This window comes from Perca fluviatilis, chromosome 5 (assembly GCF_010015445.1).
Source record: "Perca fluviatilis chromosome 5, GENO_Pfluv_1.0, whole genome shotgun sequence".
Taxonomy (NCBI): domain Eukaryota; kingdom Metazoa; phylum Chordata; class Actinopteri; order Perciformes; family Percidae; genus Perca; species Perca fluviatilis.
In genome coordinates this window covers 31,041,287-31,057,892 of record NC_053116.1, presented here as the reverse complement: position 1 = coordinate 31,057,892, position 16,606 = coordinate 31,041,287, and the positions used below count along the sequence as shown (strand labels likewise).

Sequence of the window (16,606 nt, the reverse complement as noted above, 5' to 3'; positions counted from 1 at the left end):
TGAACTATTGTTATTTGTTCACAAATATGTTTGTGTGTTTTTAGGTCTTGTTTTTTTTCTTCTGTTTTATGGTCATTTTATTTACTTACTTAGGCTACTTACTTACCTACACATATTTCAGGATAAGTAGCCTACATTTCTGATTTGAAATCTTGCTGAAGCCCCTCTGTGCATATGTTGTAACATTTTTATTAAAATGTAAAGGATGAAAAGATGAAATCGTTATTGATGTGTTTTTTTTTTCTAGCTTTACAAAAATAAGTTAATGGTTTATAAATTGTGATCAAAAATTTACGGCAGTATCTTGCGACGACAGGGAACCTAACTGGTTTACGGCAAGCATGTGCATGGTGGAAATCTTGTTGTTTTCTGTATCGCAAGCTGCTCTAGTGTAGCTAATCTCTGATTTACTTCCTAAGCTTGAGCAAAACCTTCTCACGTTTAGGTTTTTAACCCGGAGACATGGATGTTGGAGAGCTCCTAAACTATCAGGTAACGTTAGACATCTTATTCCGCTCACCAATGATGTTGGAGAACTCTAACTTGTCTTATTGTTGGTCTGCTTGTTATAGCATTGCTAGCAGTTAACGTAACTTGTGGCTGTTAGCGGGCTTTAGTTAGTCTCGTTATTTACTTTGTTGTATCTGTATACGTCAGTTAGTTAACCGCCGGTGAATTGCATAAAGTTACCTTTGTGTAGCGCTGCATGGCACGAGACCAGAGTAACTCTAGTTTTTCGTTTATCGATAAATAACGTTAGCAGTTAGCGTGCTAGCTGGACAGTTTGCTAGCTAAGTTGTCTGGCAGCAAATAACGAATAGAGAGGATACGACACTAAGTTACACTAGTGCTAGCTATAATTGCCTAAACTAGGTTTACATACAGACTCATAAGACAAACGCGTAACGTTATGCATTTGTCTGGGGTTCGGTTACGTGTGTGTGCCAAAAACCAATCTCGTAATTTATGCACTTTTGTTTATTAACATAGATAGTTAATAGACGTAGCTACGTACACTTCACATCAAATGATTCATTGAAAAGGTCCGGATGCAGTTTCCTTCGTGTTTGCCATGTTCTGTCTTGTCAGGTTCATGGAGATACTTGTGCGATATAACGATGCATCTTATTACTTATCTCGAATCAATTCTGCATGAGATGTTTAGTTTATTAGTTTATAATGTCGTGGACAGTCTCCTTTTAATTAACGGTACAGTAAAAGGAGCAACTTTAGCTAGTCCCTGGCCTGTTGTCAATAGGCATCCTACAATACAATGGTTGAACATTTTAAATAATCTAGATTACATTACATTTATAATTGTTAGGCAGAATACCGGTCTACTTTTAAATTTAACATAATTTTACATGAGCTACACCTTAGTAATTTCAAGACCTCACACATCCCTCCTATATAAATTATATACTTTTCCAAGCAGACCAAATTCCTGCGTACAATCATTTCATTTCACCATCTCCTTTCTTCTCGCAGCCTGATAGAGGAGCAAAGCGTCCCAGGGAGGAGGATGGAGGGGCAGCGGGCAGAGATGAGGACTCCAGAGGTGGAGGGAAGCAGCAGAAAGGGCTAAGTGCCAGGGAGTTGGCCAGATACCGGGAAGCAGGAGTAGGACTGGAAGGAGGGGGTGACCTGAGGGAGACTGAGGAGCTGGCATTGGACAAGAAGAAGATCCTGGAGAAACTGATGGACCAGGATGAAGAAGAACCTGAGGTGGGTTAAAATTATGTACATACTTATTACAGAATTGTTACATATGTTGTTTTTTTATAAATAATATATCAAGTCTTTATTCGCAAATGTCTTCCTCTCTTATTCATAGTTGTAAACAACGCTGTATTTTATCATTGAAGAGCAGCACAATTTGTTACAGGAATTACTTGTCGCTGTCAACTCACAAAAAATGAACATGCGCACACACTATTGACATTATTCTCTGCAGGTGTTGTTGATATTGTGTCATTGTGGATGTTGTTGACATTGTCCAAAATTTCGAATTTATTACCAAGGAAATCTCACCATATCTAATGCAGCACTGGGCTACTTGTCCGCACCATGATGTAGGAATATGTTCGCAATGGAGATGTTCCGATACTATTTTTTTTTTTTACTTCCCAATACCAGTTTCGATACCTCAACTCTTGTATCGGCCAATACCGAGTACCAATCAGATACCAGTGTGTTTTGCTATCACAGTTGTATGGCCTGGCTCAGGTTAAACCCTTTGTGAAACATTTAAACATAAACATACAGAGAATTAATGCCATAGAACTTTATTTTATTATCTAGTGCTGGGCTTTTCATGACTACCACACATACTGATAAAAGCAAATAGTTATGTTATTCTCCAGTGTCTCTCCGGCCTCATTTCAGCTAATTAGTGTTTATTTTATATGTCGTCTCAGCAGATTTGTGTCCATTTTGACGGACCAATAAAAAAATTTAACAGGCAGGGCTCCAGACTAACTTTTTTGATTAGGAGCACAGTGGCCCCCAACTGAAAATTTTAGGGGCACAACCAGAAAATGTAGGGGCACACACCGTAAAACAACATGCTAACTGTATAACTAATAAATACTTTGATAATAGATGCAGAAATTACAATGTGCTGTTTCAAATTCAGTGTCATTTTTGAAGATGCAACATAGAAGGTAAACTGACAGCCCCATCGCTGTCATGACAGTAAAAAAAAATTTGTATTTGTATATTAATTTTTAGGCTGTTTTATTTTCATCATGACTGTTTTTAATTGCTCTTTAATTTTTCATGTAAAGCACTTTGAATTGCCTTGTTGCTGAGAGGTGCTGTAGAAATAAAGTTGCCTTGCCTTACTACCTCAGCCTGTCAGTCAGTCACCAGGCCATAGAAACCACTGTTGTGCCTGCTCGTCTCCGAGGAAGTGTAACGTCAATAGCACCGCGACCGCTTTAGGCTCGCCATAGAGAGCCGAAGTCACGCCCCTTCCGGTGGACCTCATGGGATCTTAACTTGGAAAAGATATGAACGGGGAGAAGCAAATTATTTTTTGATCCCGTTTGAATTGAGCCATGGATTACAAATATGATGTTCGTCAATTTAAAAAAAAAAAAAAGTTAACCGTAGGTTTGTCATATGACCACTTAGTTTTGGGTGAAACCGCTCAGTGAACTACATCTCCCGTCTCTACCTCACCTAACTTGATGCTCGGCTTGCTCGCGTAACGTTATCTTAACTGCTGTGTTTTATCCAGTGAAGTGTTTTCAGCAGATAAGCAAAAGAACAAGCGAGATCCTCTGCTCATTAGAGTGACGTTACGTCCCCGGTACGATACACACAGACATCGTAGCTTCAGCAAAACGTCATCCATGAGACATTGAAGTGTGTAGTCTTTCTAATTACGTCTTATACTTCAACAGTTTAACAATAAACTGAGACTTTCTTCGGTTGAAAAATAATGTTTTAAATTTACGAACATCATATTTGTAATCCATGGCTCTAGTCAAACGGATCAAAAAATAATTATTATCTCTCCACTGACTCTTGTTCATATTTTTTCCGAATTAAGGTCCCATGGACCCGAAGTAGAAGGGCGTGACTTCGGCTCTCTATTAATATAATATCCCAGCGCAGCAAACGCTGTCTGCATGAAGTTATGAAAAACTGTAACCACACTTGAAACCACTTCTGTGACTCACTGTGACTTCAACAAAACTGCAGCGCCGACATAGTTTGCACCGTCTGCAGCTCTGCGTGTGTGTGAGTGTTTGTGTCAGAGCTCTGCTCTCTGTCAATTTTCAGAGGACAGAAAAGCTTGCGCTTACGCTCTCTCAGGTACCAAAATTTTGACGTTTAACATATAAAAAAGGGGGGAAATTTACTGGTCGCACACTCTCAAATTTTGGTCGCAGTCTGGAGCCCTGGGTGGGGGAAAAAATCGATACAGCATAGTATGGCGATATCTTCCGTGGCAGTACTGCATCGATACACAGACGCCAAGTATCGATCTATTATTATATATGTGTTGGTCAGGTTGTCCAGGGTTTCCTTTAGGATTTTTTTTTTTTTGCAGTGGGGGCAGGTCCGAACACCGCCGTTCAGATTCAGCAATCGCTATTATATCGAGTCAACAGCCATGTGCAAGAAGAAGAACACAAACAACGAAAATCACCAGTTAATTTAATTTAAATTTGCAAGACCAGGCTTAAATGAAATGACAACATAAGTTTTACGACTTACAGTTCTCAGGACGTAGACACACGATCTCAACTCAGCGTCTCTTTTTCCTTTCTCCCTTTTTCTGCCGAGTGACCGCGCTATTCTCCGACATGCACTCTAACAATGCAGCCCTATTTCTGATACCGTGGGGGGCAGAAATGTTGCCGTGGGGGGCCACCACGGTCAAATCAACATGGCGGAAACACTGTTGTCTGCTTGACAATCCCATTTTGCAGCAATATAATTGAAGTGAGATGAACAAACAGAGACATTTATCTTTTTAGATAAAACAGATGTTGACAAAGTTTCCTTTTGGGGACATCATTTGAAATTGGGAAAAATTTGAAGTTGGAAGAAAGATAATAAATTGCAATATATCGCAGAATATTGCAATATGTTTAAAATCACAATAATATCGTATCGTGACATAACGTGAGGCCTCTGGTGATTCCCACCCCTAACATAAATACCTTTCGTTTGTTTTCTTGTGTGATAGTGAAAAGGTCACGGAAGATTCATTAAAAAGGTCTGTACCAGGAAAGTTCCACTGTGGTTGTTTCTGGGGAAAAAGAACCCGTTGTCAGTACCAGTGTTTGCCACATTATTTATACCATTAGAAAACTGAACATTTATTATCATGTTCTCATTATCCGAGACTGCAGCCTTTTCAAGTATTCACTGTGTCAAGAGTAGCAAAGTGCTGCACTTTTCCATAATGTCAGACAGTTGTAACTTCCTAACCTGTCATAATCTGTCCCAACACTTTACAGGCTTTTAAGACCATCAGCAGGTCAAACACATTCCCTTTCCAGTGAAAACCTCTCACATTCACCCTGATTGTAGGAAATGTCTGGCTATTCCGCTCCACCAGCATAATTAGGGTGACCCTGGTGTCTCTTTATTGCTGCAGTTGCCTCAATTAAAGCCTTTTCTTTCTTTCTCTCCCCCATCCCATAAATGTTTTCCTCTCTTCTCTCTCCTTCTCCTTAATCAAACAGGCAGAGCCAGTGGATGAGAGTTCAGTGAAGAAAATGATCCTAACCTTTGAGAAAAGGTCGTACAAAAATCAGGAACTAAGGATTAAGTTTCCGGACAACCCAGAGAAGTAAGACCATCACTGACAGTTCACAACGTTTTGCTGTTTTGCTGAGGATTTCATTATAACTCATGCTAATAACGAACCTACTGTATGTGAATTAAGCCAACTTTTCATGTGGGCTTACCACCGTTTATTACAGTTTTTCTCAAATGCTTAAACACATTTCTGGTAAATTTATACTGTGTGTCTTATAGGGCTGCAACGATTAGTCGACATCATCGACGACGTTGATTATAAAAATTTGTGGTCGCATAATTTCATTCACGTGTCGTTCCATATATGTTTTTAAGGGGCAGGGCACCAGACTGCGACCAAACAACAATTGTTTTGCGAGTCATTTTTAAAACTACTCGCACTTGTGCGACCTGCAAACTTTAAAATTTTTATTTTAATGTTAGCCCTCCTCTCTTTGTTTACGGTCTTAACCCCATTTGCCTGCACTTCCGGTCGGCGAAGCTATGTTGCTAGACCGTGGCAGTGTATTCCCTTTCGTCACAAAACCGACCGCCACATTTGCCACACGCTGCGGTACTGCTCCCTCACTTGGGCGCGAGAGGTTACGTTAGAGACACGAAGAGAGAAGACCGCTTCTTTTAAAAAAATATATATAAAAAAAAAATCCATATAGGCTGCTAAATATATAAATCTTACCTTGTAAAAACAAATAGTGCTTGTGTGAGTGTCGTGAGCTCATCTGTATCTGGCTCCCGCATCACTCAATATTTCCCACACTGGCTGTGAGATAGTTAGATACCCCCTTTCCATGGAAGTGTAATTACATAGATATTGCTATTTCAGTGTAAACAAAGAAAATTAATTTTTGCTATGGGAGCTGAAGTTACGTTAAGGCAGAGACAGGACAAGTAGGTGACATTCACAGGTGTTGTTGGGGGTTTACCTCCTCTGTGTCCCCACTTTTGGGACAATGTGTCTGACTCCAAGTAAAAGACCTATATATCCCCGCGCATTCGTTAAATTGGAATTACATTGATCCTAAGCAAGAGCCAAATAAGACGATAAGATAAACTCAAATATACATTTGTTTAATCAGTCAAGCATCATAGTTTCAATACAAAGATCTGTGGGATCACAAAGCACGCAGAGACTTAAGTTTCCAGACAAAAAGCCTGAGCGTATTTCCACGTATTTCTAGACTGTTCCCCCCCGCCCCCCCCGCCCCCCCATCTATACTTCTCCTCATCTCTTATACTTTCTTTCTTGGGCCCCCTCTTTTCTCCAGCACAGGGAGTGTTATCTTCACACAACACACGCCAGGGTCGAGGCCACTGTGCTGTGTCTTGTCCTCATTTGCTCTCACACGAAGCGGTACATTCTGCTCCTGTTTCACTTATTATTACTCAATGTACTTTGCTCGAGGCCACTGTGACCCTAACTATCTATATTTACCGCTTAAGCTAAACCATCTGTGCGTCAGTTTCCTTTGTTTGGGGAACCACCGTTTCTACGACAGCACACGATGCAATAAGCATACACCAAAACACACTTGGGGCCCTATTTTGCACCCAGCGCAATTGACTTTGTACACCGACGCATGTATTATTCTTATTTTGCACCCGACGCACAGCAGACATTTCCCTCCACAGACTCACGTTGGTAAATTAAGGAATGAACCTGTGCTCCCGGGGGCGGTTCAGCAAAAAGAGGAGGCGTGTTCCGGCGCAAACGTTCCCTGGTGCTATTTAGCAGTTTTAGAAAACAATTCTGCCACAGACCAGGAAAAACCTGGTCTAAAGTCAGTGGCGTGTTATTCAGATGCTATTTTAAGGGTGCATGCTTGGCCGAAATGTAGAGTGTGCACACCGCGAACACACTTTGCTTCTCTCATCTCACAGACCCAGCAGTTCCCATTTTTGCAAACCATACATAAATACAAGGAAAAATATGACCTTGTTTTACACAACATTTTCATGAATCATGGATGTGTTGAGGACATAAATGAGGAAATATTAGAGGACTTAAGGAGATGTGATGTTGAACTGCATGTGCCGATGCCACTTAACCCAAATGCAGCAGCAGCAGCAGCACGGGAGAGGAGAGACAGAAGAGCTGCATCGTCTATAGTGGGGTAATCTCGGTCTAATGGTAGACGCTCTGATTGGTTTATTGCACGTTACGCCCAAACCACACCTATGAGTAATGTAGCTACTTCAGACCAACCCATTTTAGATTTGCGTCGGGCGCAAGAGTCATTTGTCCCGCCGGTATAATAGCAACAGCGCCCGAGATCCGCCCACAAAGCTACTTGCGTTTGGCGTTTGATACTTGCGTTTCAGATCGTTAAAATAAGTCTCTTATGGAAACTTTTTTTCGTTTTTTCTACAGTGTACAGACTTGAACAGGTGAGGTAAAACATGTACTGGAGCCCCAGCCAAAGGAAGCAGAGCTGGAGGACGTGAAAAAAATTATTGACTAATCAGAAAAAAAATCTACAGATTATTCGACTACCAAAATAATCGTTATGATAATAGTTGCAGCCCTAGTGTCTTACTATCACAAAAATGAAATAATAACCAAATAGCTCTACTGCACCTAATGGTTTAAGATGAATGGTAACATAGAATCCTGAAATGCTAACCAAGATGTCTTGCTCCTTAAACCAGGTTCATGGAGTCGGAGCTGGATCTGAATGACATCATCCAGGAAATGCACGTGATCGCCACAATGCCAGACCTCTACCACCTGCTGGTGGAGCTTAATTCCGTCCACTCACTGCTGGGCCTCCTCAGTCATGAAAACACAGATATCCTTTCAGTTATGGATGGATTCAGACAGTCCGTCAATTTTGATCAATTCATATAGAGTTTGGTATTACACATTGGTCTTCAAAGAATAGGTTCGGTGATATTCTGTTTTTTTTCTTGTCAACAAATCCCATTAGAGACCAACAATGACTACAAAGTAGTGCTGGTGCAGCCAAAGCCTGAAATAGCGTACAGTGTTTTCCCAAGCTTTGTGGAAGACTTAGGTGTGCGTATTTGGCGGGGGGGATTTAGGTGTCCTTCCTCAAGAAAATGTTAACATTTTTCAATAAAAAATAAAATTAAAGGCAATTTCCCCATACATTTTGTGTCTCTTTGGGGGATTTTGTCTTTTTGTGGGTTTTTGCATCTCTTTGTAGTCGTGTTGTGTCGCTTTTTGGTCATTTGTGTTTCCTGTGGGGTTGTTTTTTGTCTCTGTGGTCATATGGCGTCTCTTTATAGTCGGCTTGTGTCCCTTTTGTGGTAGTTTTGCGTCTCTTTTTCACATCATTTTGGACAGATATTATCACCATATGTGTCTAAAACATTGGAAAAGCTAGAGCAGATGATAAATATATCACTCAAAAAGCTTAAAGACTAAACTTGCTAAATAAGTCCATTGGGGACAAACTACAATTATTACTGCTCGGGTGCTGCACCCAAACTATATAATTGCAATCTTTGCCAGCGATTTTTTTTTTTAAATCCTTTTTTAAAACTGTCCATTTTAATGGAAAGCCAGGGGAATACTCTTCCAACACAAGCTTATTGTCCTTAGCCTGAGCCACATGTTGCCATAGCAGTGGTGGACCTGCTGCAGGAGCTGACAGATATCGACACACTCCAAGAGAGCGAGGAGGGGGCTGAGGTACTCATAGATGCTCTGGTGAGTTCAGGATTTACATAATTCTTTGATGGTATTGATGAGGCAGTTATTTTTGTAGTCAATACTAAAGTTTCTGGGCTCTGGCATCCAAACCAGACAGAAGGGATTGATTAACGGTATTAATCAATCAAGGCCCGTGTCTGTCCGTCTGTTTTTGATATATTGATTGATGTTATATAATTATTGTTTTCCATCTGCCAAAGAGATCCCTAACAGATTGTTAAATGGAGAACTATGTTAATTAAAAAAACAAATTGTTAAACTTTTGGTACCTACTGTAACTTAACTAACTTTGTGCTTTCTGTCATGGTTACATTCTTATTAATGTATCTTTGCCACTCTTTTTTTTTTGTTGTATACCAGTGTGAGTTGTTGTGGCAGTGAAATAGATTTGAGATTTTACATAGTGACAAGAACGTGGTCAAAGGGAGATAAAAGTATTTTAAAGTGTAATGTCAACCATATAGTTTTAGCATCTCCTCTAACACTTTTTAGTTATCTATCTTTTGCCCCCCCCCCCTCCCCCAGCTATGTCTGCATCAGCTCTATGTTTGACCTCTTCTGTCTCTTTTCTTTTGTGCTTTTAGCCCTCTTTTGTCGTTTTCGTTGTTCTGTGTATGAACCAGGGATGATTTTTGATACGCCATTATGTGAGCTGACATTTAGAGGGACACAGACAAAGGTCAAACTACAATAATGTGCTGATATTCCTATAATGGAGGACAGAACTGTGTGCAGCGGCTCCTTTCGCGGCCGTCACTATTACACTTCATCAAAGAATCTGTTGGCTTGAACGTGGAAACATTTTGAGCCAGGCTACATCCCAGTGGCATTCATCAGGGCAGTTGTTTCTTGCTACAATGAATGACCCGTTTTACCCGATGTTTCAACGGTCTTTGAGCTATCTAATTACATATTTTACTCTTTCATTCAGTAGTTAAGTGAAAGAGACATTACATTGAGGCACACAGTGATATATATGAATTAGAAATATAATGATTTGTATGTTATGTGACACATTATTTAACCATTAACCACAACCAATAACCTGTATAATAATTGCTGGCTTCTTTTAAGACCGAGCAGAGCGTTGTCAGAGCTGAGAAAATGTCAGCCTTTTAGTTTAGCACTCATGACCTGGACTGAACGACACTGTAAAGAGGAGGCGTAGTGTATTGCTGTGTAGGCAGTTGCTTGCTCCAAACCACAGCACTCCTTTATTTGTCACCAGTTCCAAAAACACATCCATACACAGCTCTATTGGTGGATTGTTTAACCTAAATGTGCTTGAGGATGCGAACAAAACTCTGCATGTAGCTAGCTCATAGATCATCTGACATTGTAATGGCAATAACATTGCACATAATTAGATTTGCCTTTCCATTTCAGTATAATATGTTGTTAGTTGAAATAATGTAATGTCATTTTCTACTGAAAAGATGGAATAATGGCTTAAGAACACATCTTTCTGAGTGCATTTTCTTTTTGTTAACTAGTTGGCTGGTTAGTATCTGACAGGAACAATTGTAGGGACAATTGGATGAATGTCAAATCCCCTTGACAGGTGTGTGTGTGAATTTTCCTGTGATGTGTTAGTGGGCGAGACAGTAGCTCAGGTGGCTCTGCAGCGCTCCCAGGATAAAGGCATTATATGAATGCATTCCATTTACCGTGCAATGGAGCGCCACCACACTCTTCTTTACAGCTGCTTCCAAGGGAAACGGTTTCAGGGCAGCAGGGCTCGGTTGAATCCATTTCTCTCCTCTTTGCTGTAAGCTCCAGCTCCTCTGTCCTTGTTGCCAGAAGGCCAGGTGTTATCCTTGATAAGATGAATCAAAATGATCCACAACGGTCTCTTTTGGCTCATAAATCTGTGTCAACGGTCGTCTTCTTCCATCTGTAATAGTACTTTTATTCAGCCAGAGGGCACCCCGCAAGCTCTGTTTGGCTATGAGTCTCCACTCTTGACTTGACTGATAACACTTGGACATGTTCGGAGATGCTCAGTCAGGAACCAAGTTTCTTCTGCCAAGACTGAGGCTTAAAAGTGAACATTTACTTTGCCATCCCTGCCTCTGCATTATTTTCTCTTTGTGAAATGAGCTCGTCAGTTTTCTTCTCAATCATCACATAATGTTGCAAAATATAAAGATAAGTATTCAGTTGACATACTTCCAACACATTGGAAAACGTTGAAAGTGGAGAGAATTGAAAAGTGTTCTGTTCTTCTTTATGATGATGATGATGATGATGATGATGATGATGATGATGATGATGATGATGATGATGATGATAATAATAAAGGTTGTATTAATCCATATGCCCAACTCCAACATACTTCATATTACACAGTAGTCATGATGAGATGGGGAAACATGTTTGTGGGTTGAGTGATGTCATATATATTTCATTTTAATGCAAGATGAGCTTTGTAAGTGCAAAAATGTGTTACTGAGTGTTACTTAGAGCTGGGTATCGTTTAAAAAAAATTAAAAATAAGATACCAGTACCTTTTTTAAAGTGGTCATACCAATGCCAATAGAGTACTAAATTAAAACTGTTCATACCAATGCCAATAGAGTACTAAATTAAAAGTGGTCATATCAATGCCAATAGAGTACTACATTTTATTTAAAAAAAAATTCTACTTCATTTGATAGCCATCATGTGAGAATGGTAGCATTCAGTTGCGTAAAATGCCACCACCACTCCTCCCCATCCAAATGATTGGCTACACCACACAGGCGTGTGTATTTTCTAACATTTTAGTAGCATCTTTGCAAGCTGAACTGCCAATTCTGTCATACGCTGCACTCAGCTTTACCACACCAGAGACTGTATGGGTTGTAGCTGCTGGGGTAGTGGGCCAATCACACAGTGCATTCAAAAATGAAACGCTTGCGGTGATTGGCTGCGAGCAAAACCTTACAAATCATTTTTTTTAAATGGCTGAATGCTAGTATCACTTGACTGGAAAAGTTTCAATACGACTCGGCACTGGGATATTTCGGTCATACCTTTTTTTTTTTCTTTTTTTTTTTTTAAAGGTATCGAGTAGGCCTACCGATACCCAGCCCTAGTGCTGTCACTAATCAATAAACAAATCTGTTTGGGGTCAAGAAAATTCTGTCAGGAAAACTCTGAGAAGGTTTTTAAAGCACTTATGTAGAGGAATGAAGTGTTTCATCCTTGATGTACTTGGATTTGCCTCTGGGTGTGGTAAAAATGTGTCAGAACCCTGAACTTGATCTTTCTGTGTCTGTAGTTGGAGGGTCAAGTTGTGGCCTTGCTGGTGCAGAATATGGAGCGGCTGGATGAGCAGGTGAAGGAGGAGGCTGATGGCATCTATAACACACTGGGTAAGGAAATGTACACCAAGGCCTTGACAAATGTAGCTGTTTGTCCTGAAGCAAACTTCCATCAACATAAACAGAAATTGTATTTTAGTTAATGTTGATTAAGTTTATTATTTCATCCCCCAAAAACTCATTGCCATATACTGGACTCATAGTAGACATAATAAAAGCAACACTCCATAATGTCATATCATGTCTTTGTAAGTGAAGTAGTTATATATTGTAATCATGTAACCAGTTTTGTCCAGGTTGGCTGGACTGAGCTGCAGCCAAAGGTATTGTAGCATATATGCAGTACATTTTCAGTTATTGGCCTTTCATAAATATGAGCTTAATTTTTATTTATTTTTTTACCCTATACTGAATCAAACAGCTGAAAACTTGGCATACTGTGTTCAAACATTCATCATGTTTGGAACTGAATCCTAGACCAGTTAAACTGACCAACAAAGCAGGTGCCAGGAACGAAATATGGAGACTGTTGATGTCCTGTTTCTCATATTTTACATTCATTGCATGGTTGAAAAGTATATGAAGTTAGTCGGTGTAGAAAAAAAAAAGCATCACATCACAGCAGTTCTGCATCTGTTCTGTGTTGGCCATCAGAGAACACAAGTACAAATCAACAATAGTATCACAGTTTATTATTGACAACTGTATTATGCAAAGTCCCTCCCAGGTCAACCCACCGGTTCGTATTGATCACCCCACCCGCCCACCCATTTTTAAATTCATTTCGATTCCAGTTTCTCTCTTGTGTTCTGGTCGCTGTCATCGGCTATAGTAAGCAGAAGTCAAAAGTCTTGGTTCATGATCAGTTCACACGGCCTACTATACATTTCTCAAAGTTGGGAACACATTCACATTTTTGAGAAGGTCATATAGCCTGACACCACCACATCCACCACAGAGATCGGATTAAAAAAGATGATCTTTGGCGCACTTACCCATGTTTCTAACTACTTTGTGCAGTATCTTATTACAATAGCTATGGTGAAAAATGTCACTGTCACTTAACTTTTCAGTACGATGGTACATGTTAACATCACTGGCATTTTTTACAATCCCTAAATTAGCTTATTAACTTAGTTGGCCCGTAAGCTGATTTATAAACATGAATTGTAAAAACAACTTTTCACACAACTATATTTTTTATTTATATATATACTATATATACACTCACCTAAAGGATTATTAGGAAAACCCTACTAATATCGTGTTTGACCCCCTTTCGCCTTCAGAACTGCCTTAATTCTTCGTGGCATTGATACAACAAGGTGCTGGAAGCATTCTTTAGAAATGTTGGCCCATATTGAGAGGATAGCATCTTGCAGTTGATGGAGATTTGGGGGATGCACATCCAGGGCATGAAGCTCCCGTTCCACCACATCCCAAAGCTGTTCTCTTTGGATTGAAATCTGGTGACTGTGGGGGCCATTTTAGTACAGTGAACTCATTGTCATGTTCAAGAAACCAATTTGAAATGATTGGATCTTTATGACATGGTGCATTATCCTGCTGGGAGTAGCCATCAGAGGATGGGTACATGGTGGTCATAAAAGGATGGACATGGTCACAACCAATGCTCAGGTAGGCTGTGGCATTTAAACCATGCCCAATTGGTACTAAAGGGTCTAAATTGTGCCAAGAAAACATCCCCCACACCATTATATAACCCCCACCAGCCTGCCCAGTGGTAACAAGGCATGACGGATCCATGTTCTCATTCTTTTTATGCCAAATTATGACTCTACCATCTGAATGTCTCAACTGAAATTGAGACTCATCAGACAAGGCAACATTTTTACAGTCTTCAACTGTCCAATTTTGGTGAGCTCGTGCAAATTGTAGCCCCTTTTTTCTATTTTTAGTGGAGATGAGTGGTACCCGGTGGGGTCTTCTGCTGGTGTAGCCCATCCGCCTCAAAGTTGTTCATGTTGTGGCTTCACAAATGCTTTGCTGCGTACCTCGGTTGTAACGAGTGGTTATTTGAGTCAAAGTTGATCTTCTATCCGCTTGAATCAGTCAGCCCATTCTCCTCTGACCTCTAGCATCAACAAAGCATTTTGGCCCCCCAGGACTGCAGCATACTGGATGTTTTTACTTTTTCAGACCATTCTTTGTAAACCCTAGAAATTGTTGTGCGTGAAAATCCCAGTAACTGAGCAGATTGGGAAATACTCAGACCAGCCCATCTGGCACCAACAACCATGCCACACTCAAAGTTGCTTAGATCACCTTTCTTTCCCATTCTGACATTCAGTTTGGAGTTCAGGAGAATGTCTAGACCTGGACCACACCCCTAAATGCATTGAAGCAGCTGCCATGTGATTGGTTGATTAGATAATTGCATTAACGAGAAATCTTACAGGTGTTCCTAATAATCTTTAGTGTGTGTGTGTGTGTGTGTGTGTGTGTGTGTGTGTGTGTGTGTGTGTGTGTGTATGGAGATGGATAGATAGATGATGATAATGTTTGTTTCCAATTTATTGAACCTCATATAGATGTATGAAATGAGTCTATAAATAAATGTGGAAAAGGTGGGGTTTAATCATAGAACATTCTATATAAAAGCCATATGAAAATCCTGCCTAGTTTAATAGTGTAACTACATTAAAAACAAATGAGCCTCCACTCTGTGTGTTGGATGGGGAAATATTTTGTTCTGTATGTTTTGAACACACTCGGATAGCATCTGTTACAAAATCATATTATTATATTCTCTATGTACACATTAGAAAAACACCAACACTTAACAGTAACTGACTCTGAGGTTAAGTTACCTCTCTTTCTGAAACGGGCTGGAGTTAACCCTCTTTGTCAGGTTTGATTAACCTCCTTTTCTGAAATGGAAAACCCAGAGTTTCCCTCATCTCAGGGTTAACAAACTCAGAGTTTTCACTAAACCGGGCCCCTGGTTTAATTAGCTATGTAAATAGAAGTTAATGTTTCAGACTGCTGTAGAAACTGGCAGTTCATTTATAAAAAAAAAAATTAAACTGGTCAGAAATTTGCCAAAATGCAGGCAAGCAGCCGATGTTAACCAACACATTGCAAAACATTGCCTATTTCCATTGTAGACGGGACATTAAAGACAAAACACACATGTCATTAACTCATCTACCAATACTGTACATACATCTCAGCAGCAAAACAAGATGGCTGTGTTCCTGTGTAGTATGGCCGCTAAAATCTAGACTTGAAGACGCTGTTGGTCCACAGCTTTGTGCTTTCATTTATATTCAAAACGTGGGACAAATATCTGGGATTTCACTGCACACTGTAGGTGCTACAGATGCTCTACTCTAAAAACCAGGCTTGGATAAAGGTAGCCGCTTAATAGCGTTTGAATATTCGGAGTAAGAATAATTGATCACCACTGTGTTGTTTAGTGCTGAAACATGACAAGCCCTTCCAGAGGGAGGTGTGCTTTGCAGGTGTGTATGAGCCAGTGTTAGAGCTTTATGCAGTAAAGTGACAGGAAGTCCTGCTGGACTTGGGTTAGGGCGTAGACCAACTTTATTTGTATTCTTTAAGCTTTAACAGCGTGTCCCCCTTCTGCCAAGTGTCCTAGACTTTTTCAGTGACAGCGAAAGAAAGCTGTCAGTGTCTCGCTTAAATGTTTGGGTGGAGAGGAAGCACTTTCGAAACAGTTTTTTGTGATCCGAGGTATAAACTCTTAGTTATGGAGAGTCAAAATCAGTGTCGGTGGCATTAAATGTAGACATGAGGACGAGGATATTGCATGGGCCAACAGATAGTTTGAGAACTCATGGTCTCTGTATTTAGCCTCACATAAATCGGACTTTTCTGCCTCTCAGCTCTTTTTGTGTTGAATGAGTCCACTGAGATGCGTTTTTGATTTCTTTTTTTCTTGCCAAATTGAGGCCGAGTGTCAGGAGGGCTGTTTAGGTGTGTGTATTTGGCTTTGTGTGCGAGTGTGTGTTGTATTGAGGGAGCAGTGCCTGTGCGTCTTCTATTCAAGTTTGTGTGTGTGTGTTTTATGTTATCAAGGGAGCTCTCCAAGCTTGAATAAGCCTTTTGTCTGCCTTGGCTGCTCTCTGCTCTGAGCCTGCTGTTCACCAGGATGCTGTCTGTCTGCTCTGTTTGAATTACTGATAAAGGCCCTCCCTCTCTCTCCCTCAGCACCCTCCCTCTCCATCCATTTCTCCATTTCTCTATCATCTGCTGCCCCTCTCTCCAGTTGTTGCTATTTTGAAATTTTGTTTGTCTTATGTCCTTTTTGTTCCCTCCAAACACTTTCTACCATGTTTGTTGTGCTCTTGTTATATTCCCTCAC

At 40.3% G+C, this 16,606-nt stretch overlaps 1 protein-coding gene across 1 annotated transcript in view; it reads left to right on the top strand.

Moving 5' to 3' along the window:
- The first annotated feature begins 316 nt into the window (after positions 1–316).
- ctnnbl1 (catenin, beta like 1) overlaps positions 317–16,606 on the top strand; it is a 69,503-nt gene continuing 53,213 nt past the window's right edge. Inside the window, exons 1-6 of the mRNA XM_039801205.1 lie at positions 317–492; positions 1,489–1,725; positions 5,205–5,311; positions 7,927–8,066; positions 8,853–8,950; positions 12,216–12,309. Of these exons, the coding sequence (XP_039657139.1) occupies positions 463–492; positions 1,489–1,725; positions 5,205–5,311; positions 7,927–8,066; positions 8,853–8,950; positions 12,216–12,309 (706 nt within the window). The 5' untranslated portion in view covers positions 317–462. The remainder of the gene's footprint in view (positions 493–1,488; positions 1,726–5,204; positions 5,312–7,926; positions 8,067–8,852; positions 8,951–12,215; positions 12,310–16,606) is intronic.